At 40.2% G+C, this 14,485-nt stretch overlaps 1 protein-coding gene and 1 long non-coding RNA gene across 2 annotated transcripts in view; both read right to left on the bottom strand.

Moving 5' to 3' along the window:
• The window catches only part of LOC121397716, a 37,428-nt gene extending 34,234 nt beyond the window's left edge, over window positions 1-3,194 (bottom strand). The window contains exon 1 of the long non-coding RNA XR_005963854.1: window positions 2,648-3,194. This is a non-coding gene — a long non-coding RNA (uncharacterized LOC121397716). The remainder of the gene's footprint in view (window positions 1-2,647) is intronic.
• A 1,743-nt stretch (window positions 3,195-4,937) lies between these two features.
• Window positions 4,938-5,934, bottom strand: LOC108699806 (histone H1B-like). Its single transcript, XM_018232388.2, has one exon. It carries the CDS (start codon window positions 5,734-5,736, stop codon window positions 5,107-5,109), a length of 630 nt encoding a protein of 209 aa, XP_018087877.1. The 5' UTR covers window positions 5,737-5,934; the 3' UTR covers window positions 4,938-5,106.
• Window positions 5,935-14,485: the final 8,551 nt, after the last annotated feature.

Here is a 14,485-nt window from a genome sequence, read left to right as displayed (position 1 = left end):
TACTCAAATGACTGTACATTGCTCTTGCAGTGCATGAAAGAACTACATGAAAAAACACATGAAACAGCGTATGCTGTAAAATAACCCCTTTAATAAGAGGTGAGAATTAATTAATAGGCCTGTGGTTTAAATATTAATTCATGTTTTGTACTGTTATAGAGATACATAAATAAAAGAGAGTCTTTTTCATTGCCCTGTAGATCATTTTACTAAGTCAAGCTGAACTTGTTTGTTTTTACATTTAAAGTGTGAAATCTTAAGAAAATAATAAAAAAAAGCCACACATTGAATAGTATTATACATTTAACCATGCCAATTATAATAATGATATAACAATGATTTCTGCAGACATCTCTAGCCTAAATCTTAATTTTAGCAGTGCTGTTGGGTGAGGAAGAGGTGTTGGCTATGATAAGGCCTTGGTGAAAAATTTCTATTGGTGTTGAGCGAAGATTTTTGCTAGGCATGCATTTTGAGGTGAAATCTGCGTTTTGGCATCTGGGATTTTTTTATGAAACCAAGCCAAATTTTTGCTGAGAGAAATCATTGCAAAAAACACCAACTGACTTCAATGTATTTTTAATACTTACGTGAAGCTACCAGACACCCTTTTGTTGGCAAACCCAACAAACTATCATCTAATGATAACACCCCAGAAATGTTATACAATGGCTTATAATAACTCAGTGGTTGTATTTACAAGAAAATATCGACTGGTTGGGTGGACAAACCCATTTAAAGCAAACCACTCCATGGTTGCACAGCCCTGGACAGACTAGACACCCTTTCACAGGAGCAATAATGATGGGCGAATTTGTCCCGTTTCGACGGAAAAAAATGTGAAAGCGCAAAATTTGACGCCCACGTCAATTTTGAAGCCCATGTCAATTCTGATGCTTGTGTCAATTCTACGCTGGAGTTAAAGTCAATGGGTGTCCAAATAATGTTGACGCGCAACGGTTTTGATGCAAGCGACTTTTCCGATGTGCATCCAAAAAATTTAGACGCTGGCAAATTTTCGCACAGCAAAAATAAATACTTAAAGGAGAAGGAAAGGCATCTGGCACTTGGGGGTGCCAAATGTCAGGCACCCCCAAGTGATTGTATTGACTTACCTGAAACCCCAGGCTGGTGCTCCTATCGGCAGAAAACTGCTCCGGCCCGGGGTTATACCAGTGAGCACCACGGAGCAATCCTCTTCCGGCTTCTTCTTGCTTCAAATTTCACGGGGCAAATGCATGCGCAGTTGAACTAAATAGCTGACTTTTTAGTTAAGATTCGGCATTTCGTTCTACTGCACATGTGCAGATGCGTGAAGAAAGCAGAAGACGGAAGAGAATCGATCCGTAGTACTCACTGGTATAACCGGGCCGGTGCAGTTTTCTGCTAATAGGAGCACAGGCCGGGGTCTCAGTTGAGTCAATACAATCACTTGGGGATGCCTAACATTAGGCACCCCCAAGTGCAGGATGATTTTCCTTCTTTTTTAAAGCTTGTCAGGTAATATATATATACAGTCACAGCAGAAGCTTGCACACACATGTCTTATAAAGCTAATAAAAATATTTATTTAGCAAAAAACGGCTAACATATCAAAGTGACTTTGATAAAGGCTAGAGTGGTAGCCGAAACGTTAGCCGTTTTTGCTAAACACTTTTAATTGCTTCATAAGACCTGTTTGTGCAAGCCTCTCCTGTGATTGTGTATATTATTTTATATATTATTTTTATTACTATTTGCACCCAGGCATTGCTAACCTATTGCTAACCTATTACATGAGTTGTGCTGGCATCCCGCTGTGTGTGTGTGTATATATATATATATATATATATATATATATATATAATTTTTTCCTGGAGTGCCCGCACCTCTGACAGTAGTTGATTGAAGGTGCTTGATCAATATTTGTGATATAGGTAATAGAGGATCCGCACTCTCATTTTCAAAGTATAACAACTTTTATTTATCACATTACAATCCGACGTTTCGGTCCCTCCTGGGGACCTTTCTCAAGGACATGAGAAAGGATATCCTTGAGAAAGGTCCCCAGGAGGGACCGAAACGTCGGATTGTAATGTGATAAATAAAAGTTGTTATACTTTGAAAATGAGAGTGCGAATCCTCTATTACATATATTTTACAACTGGGGGTACTTTATTTATTATAATACACAAGTTTCGGTGAGTCATGTGACAGAAATGACATCAGAACTCACCGTTTATAACTGATGACATCAGAACTCACCGTTTATAAGGATATAATTTACAGGATATTCATGGCTTTTGTGTATTATATCCTTATAATCTACAGTCTGGTCAATTCCCTATGGGACCAGACTGTAAATTATATCCTTATAAACGGCGCGTTCTGACATCAGAACGCGCCGTTTATAAGCTAGAGACGTCACTTGCCGCTGCTTCGCTTTTCCTCCACTGCGTCCTGCTTCTGTAATTCGCTGGCTCAGCTTTTTCTTTACACGGCGCGCTCCTCCTGTGTCATAACTATGGCCTGTTTAAATCAGTCAGTGTAGGGTTCGGCTCTCCCTAGCCCCACCCCCTCCGTCTGGCTCCCGTCACATGATGCTTCTATTATCTCCCTCCCCTTCGCAAAGTGCCTCTCTGTCTCACTCCCCCTCCCTTCCACTCACCGTTTTAACTTTAACTTCCTACTCCTCCGTGTCTGCTGCTTTAGCTCCCCCTCCACGATGTCATTCCAGTCTCCCTCACACAGTCCTTACACAGTGAAACTCCGGTTTCGTTCCGCATTTAGCCATCACTCTCTGTTCCTGAATTGTGTCACCTTCCTTTATTCACCCTCCCCCCCCCCTCAGCTGTCTTTAACCTGCAACTGACGACGTCACTCAATGCAGCACAAGGAAAATGAAAATAGCAGATTGAATTCAAAAGGTACTTATCCCCAAAAAAAGTAACTACATGGAAAAAATTTAATCAGGGGGGGGGGGTAGGGCAAAATAAAACAGCCTCAAAAGTGTTATTTTGTACCACATAAAGCAATGCCAGTAAAACTCTGCACATACACAGCCACTGTAAGGCACTGTACATAAAAACTAGATTATAATGCATAATGTACCCCCTAATGTAATTTATAAAGATATTAGTAGTCACCTTGGAGTTATGTGACCTGTATAAAAGCACTCGGCCTGCGGCCTCGTGCTTTTATATGGTCACATAACTCCTCGGTGACTTATAATATCTTTATAAATTACAGTAGGGGGTACATTATCCACTATATAAACAGTGAGTTCTGATGTCATCAGTTAATTATATAGTGAATAAAGTACCCCCTTTTGTAAAATATGAGGATATTAGAAGTTACCTCGGAGTTTCCTGGCCTTCTGCCTCGTGTTTTTATATGGTCATGAAACTCCTCGGTAATTTATAATATCCTCGTGTTTTTATATGGTCATGAAACTCCTCAGTAACTTATAATATCCTTATATTTTACAAAAGGGGGTACTTTATTCACTATATAATTTACAAGATATTCATGGCTTTTGTGTATTTTATATATATATATATATATATATATATATATATATATATATATATATACACAGTATATATATGATAACTTTTTTTTCTCAAGCTAGAGTCGCACTGCAGCTCCCATCATTCTCAGCTGAATGGATATTGTAGCGCAGCCCAACTGCGAAAGATACAGATTGTTCAACCCTGTTCTCGCCTGGAGATATCCATACTGACACAAACATATATTGATACAGAAACCAACATGCACATGCCGTATATGACAACACACAGGCTCGTTCCTCTGAATTGCAGTCCCCCGTGGGGGGAAAATTGGCAGAGCCATTGTTTATAATAACGCTTCTGTTCCCATGGACACCACCATTCTCCAACCAAGATGACACGGTGCGGCGAAGACTGGGAGATGAAATCCCCCGTGTTCTACTCTCCTTTCAGCCATTAGTGTTGCAGCTTTGGGTATTTTCACCCTCGTCAGTTCAGTGTTCACGGGAGCAGATCATAAGCCACTGCAAGATCCCACAGTATTATTTTTCTTGTTTTGCTGTACACAGCACCAGATCATTTCACTAGTGCTTAAGGCCTCATAAATTTCTCTTATTGCTCATCTGCTTCCATAAATAAGTCCCTTTGATAGTTAGTGGGAAGATGTTACGACACTCTAGGGTATGTGAAGGGACATTGGTACTGTCATTTTTTCTCTCTACCCTTGGCACCCTGGTGCCTCCGATCTTTCTGAAGATTCAGGGCACGCGCTCTTCATTACGGTTTGGGCACCAGGGACTTGTTTTTTTTGCAAGATTAATGAGCGCCACGGAAATTCTCCTGCGCATCTCGATAATTAAGTCTTTGTTTATCAAAAAACAAGTTATATTAGGAGCAGAAAATTTGCAGTAATTATTCATAATCCTAACAATTCAAGTGTAGCTACCTCATTTGCCTGTGTAATTCTGCTTTTTAATTTCTTGCATACATTTGCATATTAATTTTGCCCGTCGGCTGTAGAAGGCTTTGACAGTTACTATGTGATGGTTTTCACAGGGGTGAGGCTCAGTTGGGTGGCATTTCGACTGGGTGCAATGATAAATTATGAATTTTTTAATTTGCGGCATAACGAATTAACTCCTTAAGAGCCAATTAAGGAGGAATCTCATTCTCGTTTCAGGTGCTGCATCTGTTCAGCACATTTGAAGGTGTTTTCTTCCACGGTGGTGAAAAAAGTAATTCATAATACTGCATTTTCATTTTTTTAGAGCAAGAGAGTTTTCTCATACATATAAAGCACCTATAGAGGGGAAACACAGCACATGATCACTCCCATGCCCACAGTACACTAAAAAAATAAAAGGTTTGTTTAGTTTTTCTGTATTTTCAGGCTGTGTGCTATTGTAACTAAGCTTTCCTAATAGAGAAATAGGATGACGGGGTCACTTTTCTCTCAGCTGGGATGTACAGGCTGAACATCAAACCTCAACATCCCTCTATTGCTAGGTAAAACCGTTTTGGAAATGCATTTAAGAGCACAATATTTGTAATGCATGTTTTTCCAGCATTACATTTATTTGCATTATCCTGACAGGGATGAGCGGGGGTTGCGGGCACATTACTTCTTAGGCGCAGGCTTCTTGGCTTTAGCCGCTTTGGGTTTGGCGACTTTGGCCTTTGCTGGGCTCTTGTCAGCTTTGGGCTTTTTGGCCTTTTTAGAGGGACTCTTTGCCACCTTCTTGGGTTTAACAGCCTTCGGTTTCTTGGGGCTTTTGGCGGCCTTTGCTAGTTTCTTCATCTTCTTGGGGCTCATTGCTACGGCCGAGACCTTCTTGGGCTTTTTAGGGGACTTGGGCGCCTTCTTTGCCCCGGCTGCTGGTTTCTTGGATTTGGGTGCCGCTGGCTTCTTCTTGGCCGCATTGTTCTTGGTCTCCAGTTGCTTCTTGTTGAGCTTGAAGGATCCGGAGGCTCTGCTCCCTTTGACTTGGGTCAGAGTCCCCTTAGTGACCAAGGCCTTGAGAACCAAATTGAGCCGGCTGTTGTTCTTGTACACATCGTATCCTCCGGCAGCCATAGCCTTCTTAGAGGCGGACATGGCTTTGACGATCTGCTCAGACATGTTGGGCCCGGAGGGTTTCTTGGCTTTTGTGCCTCCCGCTACTTTCTTAGGCTGCTGCTTCTTTGTCTTCTTGGCAGTGGCTGGTTCTGCCAGGGGAATGGCGGGATCGGTTTTAGTTGTAGCTGTCATTCTTGTTCCAATTCACTCACAAGAGCTAAAATCTGTGGGTGGGTCATTTATTAAGCAAGCACAGCCAGTAAACCTACTAGACAACCTTGCCTTTATGTTTGAATTACTAAGCCTGCATTCAGTACTAGTGACAATTTGGTAGCTAGCACACACACACCACCACAGCAAGCATTCCCATCTGATGACCTCCACAATTAAATATCCTATTCCCTGTGCCCAGATCATAACAATGGCTGTGTTGCATACCTCCCAATATTTTGGAAATAGAAAGAGGGACAAAAATAGTTGTAAAATGAAAATGGTAAATAGGGGATGTGGTCACAAAAATGGACCATGCCCCCTAATTATCATGTTCATTTTCCAAAATTTGGCAGGTTATGAAAGTTTGAACATGTTTCTGTGGTTTTTTTTCAGTTATTACAGTTTTGCTAATGAAGGTGAATCGCCCTTTAAGCTGTGAGTCTAACTTCTCCAAAGAGACATTTTTTATCTTAATTGTTACAATTACTTATTTGCTTATCCCAAAATTGTTGCAAAAGTATCTTTGTGCACCTAGTGGCTGTTCTGGGCTTTCTGCCAAAAGCCAATTAAGTTAGAAACTTTGATCTCTTGCATTGAACAGCCAGAAAAATGTAAGAGAGAAAGTAGGGACATTTCAGTAACAAGCCGGGACTGCGGGCTGAGCTCAAAACGGGACAATTTGGAGGTATGCTATTGGCCTGTTATATTTAGAATAATATACAGGCTGGTATGTTCATGTACTATGCTTGTTCCACTCAGCATAGTAGCAACATACACCAAGCATGCAACATGTTGCTTATGTGTACTTACTCAGTGCAATGATTCCATACCTTTATATTCAATTCATACATTAGCCTATAGTTTTACTTTTTAGATTGGAATGAAACAAGAATTTTCCGGTAAGCTGAACTCAAGGTATACAAAATATATAAAATGGAACTGGGGGAAAACAATTGTTAATATGGAAGTAAAACTGCATTCAGCCCAGAGCAACGATCCATGATCCAACAGGATTTTTAGCCTTGCCCGATCGACATCTGCCTGACTTTCCGGGCAGATATCGTTCGGGGAAGCCCATCGGAGGGCCCCAACTTGCATCAAAGTGTGAGTCTTAAGGTGGACATACACGACGGGATGATAAAAGCTGCCGACAGACCGAGTTGGCAGCTTTTATCATCCCGTCGTGTATGTCCACCTTAAGACTCACACTTTTATGCAAGTTGGATGCAAGTTATGTCTACAGTTTTCAAAGTGGGGGTTTAAGGTCCAATTTAGCTGTAGTGTGAATGAGAGACTGGAATATGAATAGAAGAGGGCCTGAAGTGAAAGGTAAACAATACAAAGCATTGAAGAAATTTCAACTTAAAAAAACGCTAGCAGGACTGGAACATTATCACCTCATGTCATGGCTTTGGGTTGGGTGATGCTGGTGCACAGTATCCCAGGAGTTAATAGGTGGATGTGGGTAAACCCTCCATTCCATTAGGTGACTCCAAGTTGCATGTTATCCCATTCACATACCTGCCTGATTATAAATCTCCAACTGTCAGTGGGTGGCTAATGCTGCTGAAAAATAACCTGGGAAAGTGTAGACAATGCACTGTAAACCTTATTAACTTTTAAGTGCAAAAAGCTTTTCATTGTGTTTGTTTGTGCTAGGCCTTCACCCCATGCTAGAGAGCATTAAGCCTTATGTGTTATGAAGAGCTGGACATGTTTAGGGGTTGGATTTTTGGATTTTGTCTTACCAACAAAACTGGCTTTAAGCCAGCTGTTTCCTTAATCGTTGTGACTATTTTTTGGGGATCTGCAGGAATGTGCAGTGGTCTACCCCCAGAAGACTTATCCAAACTTGCTACACTATTTTGATTCAATTTGTTCACTATGAATAACTAATTGATTCACAGGGCGCCGCTGCAAATTGGTTTTGTGCTACTAATGACAAAGGGATTTCCTATACCTTGCTAGAAATTGATTAATTTATTATTATTAGCATATACTGTATAATATCATGTTGCACTGATTTTGTTCATCGTTCTCTGCCACAGTGAAGCATAGAGGCTAAGGTTGCCTTGGACTAGATTTATTAGGAGCCAGTTACCCTACCTGTATGTTCTTGGAGCAAGGGAGAAATTAAAAACCTTAAGCAGATAGTGCTGTGGTTGGAACCAGGGCCAGACCAGGACAGGACCAGACCAGGAGTAGGCAGAAGAGGCACCTAGGGTGCAATGATGTGGGGGCGCTGGGCAGGTTTCTGTTCAAGGGTCTTCTGCCTACTCCCAGTCTGGCTTCACTACCTTCTGCCACTGTTGCCTCCCTCTTCTGTCACTCTCCCCTTCCTACCTCCCTCCCACCTCCTCCAATCTGTCTCTTGCTGCTATCTCCCTCCTCTGCCCTTCCTCCCTCCCCTTTGTTGCCCCCCTCCGTTATGACATGCACAAAGATGGAGCACGGTTAGCCGACTGTGTTGCCTAGGGCGCCTGGTCGGAACTAAACTCGGGATCTCAAGAGTGTATGGTGGCATTGCTAACCATTGAGGTTTTCTGCCCAAATTAAATTAAAAATGTACTTAATACAAAGTAAATGGGCATTTGTCAAGGGCCTATTCATCTGCAACAATGTTTGTATAAAGTATCACACAGAAAAACCAAACCCCTCATTTTATTTATAATATAACCTTTTTTCAACGTCATTTTTAAAAATCTTTTTACTTAGACTTTCTATTTTTCTTATGAAAAACTTTAATTTTCAGGAGACATTTTTTCTGCAGTGTGTTATATAAAGGTGAATCACAATGTTCTGTTTGCTCACTGTTAGACTGTAAGCTCTATGATCAGGGACCTCCATCCTTTTATCTCCTTGACAATAAGCACTTAATATGTATTGTAACTATACTTTATATTTCTGTGCTTTGTATTTTATACTTATTTGTTCTTATTATTGTAATGATCTACTTCTTCTACTAATTTATTGTTCTGCTTTACAGTGCTTTTCCCTCAAGGAGCACTATGCAAATAAAAATATACAAATACTGTATATACATACACTTACAAGTAGGGATGCACTGAATCCACTATTTTGGGATTCGCCCGAACCCAGAATCCTTTGTTAAAGATTTGGACGAAGTATATAAATTAGGGAAACGAGGGGGAACGAGAACTGTGTGCTGTTTGTGCTTGTTTGTGTGTTAAAAAGTCACGTTTTTGATCTTTGGATTCAAATTTGGTTCGGCAGGAATTTGGATTAGGCCGAATCCTGCCAAAAACGGCCAAATCTTGGTCGAATCCTAAACCAAATCTTGGATTTGGTTCAGCCTTCTTACCAGCACCAAGCACAAATTCAGGAGGTTAGTTGGCTGTTGGTTAGTTGTCCCTAATGTTAGAGCTACAGAATTAGGTGGCTTACAAAGATGCGGCAGATCTCCCATTAGATGATGCTATAAATAAAGAAGTTATAGACATTGCTGTGAAGTCCATTTACATCATCCACCAGCAAGTGCAGTCCAAAACTTGGGATTCTTATCCTTTTTAAGGAACTGACCCGACACGTCAAAAGTACAGTAAATTCCCTGTTTTCCCCAGGGGAACTCCTTCCCCCTTCCAACTGTCAAATACCCAGCCCTTGGTTAAGGAAAGATGATATCCACACCCCATACGCACAAAGATTTCCATGGCTAGCTTTATTTTGTTTCCTAGAGCATGGTTACTGGAGAGTCTGGGAAGGAAATACAGAATAATATAATTAATATTTCCGAAATGTAATGGCTGTATTTAATGACTTTCAAAAAAGTAAAATATAAAAAAACAAGTCATTCTGAACATAACATTGGATGTCCTATTTATTTAAACCATTTCTTATCAGACATGGATACTTGTTAAGCAGACATATCTAATATATACTATCATCTCAACATCATCATTATTATTATTATTGTGTGGGTGCTAAGAAAGGTGACAGCACAACTGCCATGGTTTTTTGGCAGCGAGGGCCACACAGTAGAATTTGTGCCCTGGGCTCACCCCTTTTGCTTAAAAATATGGGTTATCAACAGAGTCTATTAACTAGTTTGATAGGAAATTAGGAAACTATGGACTGGTATGTAGAATTTTCTAGAGCAGTGATCCCCAACCAGTGGCTCACAAGCAACATGCTGCTCTCCAACTCCGTGGATGTTGCTCCCAGTGGCCTCAAAGCAGGAGATTATTTTTGAATTCCAGGAGTGGAGGAAAGTTTTAGTTGCATAAAACCCAGGTGTACTGTCAAACAGAGCCTCAATGTAGGTTGACAATCCACATAGGGGCTACCAAATAGCCAATCACAGTACTTATTTGGCACCCCAGGAACATTTTTTCATGCTTGTGTTACTCCCCAACTCATTTTACTTCTCAATATTGCTCACGGTTCTAAAGGTTGGGGATCCCTTCTCTAGAGCATAGAAAAACTATTATAGTAATATTTATTAAAATGTCATCTTTTACTCAAGATCCAAATGGTCATTACAAAAATATCATGATGAGAACCACGTACTATTAGTAATTCAGTGCATGGCAAGCTACTGTATGTGGTGATGACCAAGCTTGCATTTTTTTAATGTACACAGAACATGATATTGATTAAAGGAGAAGGAAAGCTCCAAGACAGTTTATTGCCAACATATTAACCACAAAAGTGCAAGCTAGAATGCTATATTTATTCTGTAGAATGCTTTACCATACCTGAGTAAACAGCTCTAGACACTGTCTGTTTGTTTAGGATAGCAGCTGCCATATAACCTTGGTGGGACATCACTTCCTGCCTGAGTCTCTCCCTGCTCACTCATAGCTCTGAGCTCAGATTACAGCAGAGATGGGAGGAGGGAGGGGGAGAGGAGCAAACTGAGCATGCTCAAGCCCTGCCCTGGAGGTTTCAGCTGAAAACAGGAAGTCTGATACAGAAGCCCATGTGTACACAATAGAAGGAAAGAAAGTGGTGTTTCTTTTGACAGAGGACTCAGAGCAGCATTACTCTGAGGGTTTACTGGTGTATTTATATAGACCTTTCTGATAAAGCTTACTTAATTTTAGCCTTTCCTTCTCCTTTAAGAAAACGATACTTAAAATCATGTAGAGTTTAAATCCTTGAATTACTCTGCTTGTTACCAGACTAATATGAAAAAGGCACTGTGTAGCACAGGCATCTACCTTCCAGCTGATGACTATCATCTATACTACTGGATACAATCTGGCCCAAAGACCTTCCCCTTTAAAACTCAGCACTCTATTTACTGCATATTTAGAGAATGACTATAACATACAGAAAATCAAGGCATCCAAATATGAGTGAAAACACCCTGCAAACACAATAAATGGCATTTTATGCAGCTGGTATGTTTCCCCATTAAAAAAAAAAAACTACAGTGGAACTAAACACAAAGGGAAGTTTAATGCTTGCAAATACAGCCTGATAGGTGAGACCTGGTACATTAACCTGGATATATCAGTAACGCGTGGCTAGTGATAGAGGAATGAGCGTTAAGAACTGCAGATGGAAATACTCTGCCTTTATCAGTCCAGATGATTTTTATTTTTTTTTATATAATAAAATGATGCAAAACTGTATCAGTTGACTAAGCTAGAGGGAGAGTTCTCTATCTGATCAAAGCAACAGACACATTTACATACAGTTAAGAAAGGCGAGAAGAAGATTTTATTTTTAACGCTCTTGGTTGATGCTCGCTGGCTACTTTAGATTCTAATCGCTGATTGCTTCATTCCAGAGAGCAGAGTTACACTATCTGTACTGCCCTCCAGGGAAATGCAACTCAAGGCAAATCCGTTCGGGCTTGCAGATGCCTGCTGCGTTTATTGGTCCTTGTGCCTGTTACATGCAGATCTCTGTGTATGCATCCTTTATCCCTGCAAGCTTGTCTCATTTTTTACCCAATGTCTTGCTGTACTTTTGTGGTTTATTTAACTCCCACCTTTGGGAGTTCTTTACTCTCTCGCATAGACTAAAAATCAAAGGCACTTCTTTACTAACACAGGTGCAAGTTTAACAGAAACCATTAAGCTCAGATCAATCTGGCACAGTTGTAATAATAATAAGAGCAAATATCTAATTGTTGTTATGGGTTATTGTACTAGGGTTCATTTGCAGGTATGATTGTAAGTGATCCGTACAGTTTTGAAATCCATATTTCTTTATACAGAATGGCTTCCCAAAACAGTCTGAAAAGGAACATTTTGAAAAAAAATTGTAGACTGAACGAACATGGGGCATTTTCGCTTGTTGCCTTCTATTGACTATAATGCAATTGTTTGAAAGCTCCAATGGCTGCTCCTGCCATGAAGAAAAGGGAGAGGGTAGAAAGGGTATCACATTGAGAAGGCCGTTTCAGGTACTAGTACTTGTAGTTGCCACCACTAGGTCCACTGTCATTCGTCGCCCCCATCTCCTCCCTTTTATTTGCTCAAATTTTCATCGGGACAGAAGCAATGATCATTGGTGCACTGGAAATTAAAAAAAACAATTGTATCTCCTGCACATCCCCAGTGTTTCTGAACCAAAGTGGGTGTGGTTGAACAGCATGCCGCCCTCTAAAATCCTGCCTCCCTAGGCCCGGGCCTTGGTGGCCTCTCCACAAATCCGGGCCTGTCCTTAACCCAAAAATGTTGGTTTATTGGAGGCAACTTTTTGACATTTCAAAGCATTTTAGATTTTAGATTTCAAACACAACATAAGAATTATGGGAACATGTCAAACTGGAAAAATATTCCATAACACCTAGTAATTATGGCAGCTAATTGGACCAAAAGTAGAAATGTGTTTTGAGTCCTATTCTGCTCCTATTGGCATTTTACCTATTTAGCATTCGCTACCCATGTGAAGAAAGCTTCCTAGTTAATTACTTAGTTTGGCTCTTGTTCCTCCAAACGTTAACACATTTCTGTTCCTCCCATGCTTGAAGTTTTTCAGGTTTTGGGTAAGTGTTTGACTGGGACACTAGGGGCCCACCATAAAACCTTAGATCAGGGACCACTCTCAGTACTATTATTCGTCATCTCCACAATCAACCTCTATTCTCCTAGTCTGTTTTCTTAACATACTATAATCAATTATTCCATCTATTTAGTATATTTGTTCTCATAGAAATATGGAATGGCCATGAAATAGGCCAAAAGTTTAGCAGCATGAGGACCCACTGCCACCTGGGCCCACCGGGAGTTTTCCTGGTATCCCAGTGGGCCAAGTAGTACTCTAAGACAGTGGCAGTTCAACCTCTGTATATGTGTTTAGGTATTGAGATTTGAGTTGCTGCATTTCTTCCTAGTGCAGGGGCAACCTAATATATTTTGATAGAACAGCGCAATCTAAGGTCTTTTTATTTGTACTTATCTGTTGAAATCTATGAAGGTCCAAAATGGAAAGAATCAAAATCAATTTATTTGCGTAGAAGTGGAAGGGTTAAGATATGTCAAGTGGGTAGAATCATCTTACTTAGACAGAGGCAGTCGGAGGCTATACAAAGAGCCATCTGAGATGATAAATAATGCAGAATAATTCACACTTTCACAATCTAATGTTCCTTCTGTTAAGAAACCTGGAAAACAGTGCCAGATTTGCAGGTGATTGCAGGTGCTAATCCCCAGTCAGTAAACTAGTAGAAAGTAATTTCTTGTGAGGTTTTACTTTAGAACCATGAATCTGTACTAAAGTCTCTCCATGCATGTTTTGCAAGAAAAAAAATTATCCTGCCAAATGAAATGTACCCATTCACTACACTACCACTACACATGCACTACATCCACTACAGTACATAATTGGTTAAAATGTAAAAGCTTTGGGCAAGCTGATTTGAAGGATTTCTGGCCTGACCAGAGAAAGGATATGTAGATATTGATGGAAAAGTTGGCACCATGCTTTGGAAGAAATTGGCAACATAGGAGCCATTGTTTCTATGAAGAACTGCATAGTGGGAAGGAGCTTTTTTAGGTATGGCAATGTATATGTTATTGCAGAGCTAAAACCGTAACCACATTTTTGTGCAAAATGCCAGATTTGAAGAACTTTCAGTTTTCACTTTGACATTGGCAATTTACTTAAATGTGAGTACAGCAAATTGTGTGATTTAACTTTGCATTGACAAACATGCACCTCTACCTTTATTAAGATACAGCTGGTAGTTTAGCATCTAAAATCTTAAATAATCAAATGGTACTTGGCAACTAAATGAATCCATATTGGTGGCAAAACTATCCTATTGGGTTTATTTAATGTCAAAATGATATTTAGCAGAATTAAAGTATTGTGAGAGAACTCTTTACATTCCACCAGTTCTTTAAACACAGCATTCATTTCTTACATTCTTACATTGTTGGCTGCTTCTATTCAACATTTCACTTCTTCAGGTTTCCCACTTAGAACATCAATGCAATCAATGTTATTTTAAAGGGATATTGTCATGGGAAAACATTTTTTTCCCAAAATGAAACAGTTAATATTGCTGCTCCAGCAGAATTCTGCACTGAAATCCATTTCTCAAAAGAGCAAACAGATTTTTTTATATTCAATTTTGAAATCTGACATGGGGCTAGACATTTTGTCAATTTCCCAGCTGCCCCAAGTCATGTGACTTGTGCTCTGAAAAACTTCAATCACTCTTTACTGCTGTACTGCAACTTGGAGTGATATCACCCCCTCCCTCCCCCCCCCCAGCAGCCAAACAAAAGAACAATGGGAAGGTAACCAG

This window comes from Xenopus laevis, chromosome 8S (genome assembly GCF_017654675.1).
Source record: "Xenopus laevis strain J_2021 chromosome 8S, Xenopus_laevis_v10.1, whole genome shotgun sequence".
NCBI lineage: Eukaryota > Metazoa > Chordata > Amphibia > Anura > Pipidae > Xenopus > Xenopus laevis.
The sequence above is the reverse complement of the archived record's forward strand: the minus strand, read 5'-3'. Positions and strand labels throughout refer to the sequence as shown.

Excerpts from the sequence above, each read along its gene's own strand:
- LOC108699806 (XM_018232388.2), bottom strand. The coding sequence starts at position 5,736 with ATGACAGCTACAACTAAAACCGATCCCGCCATTCCCCTGGCAGAACCA.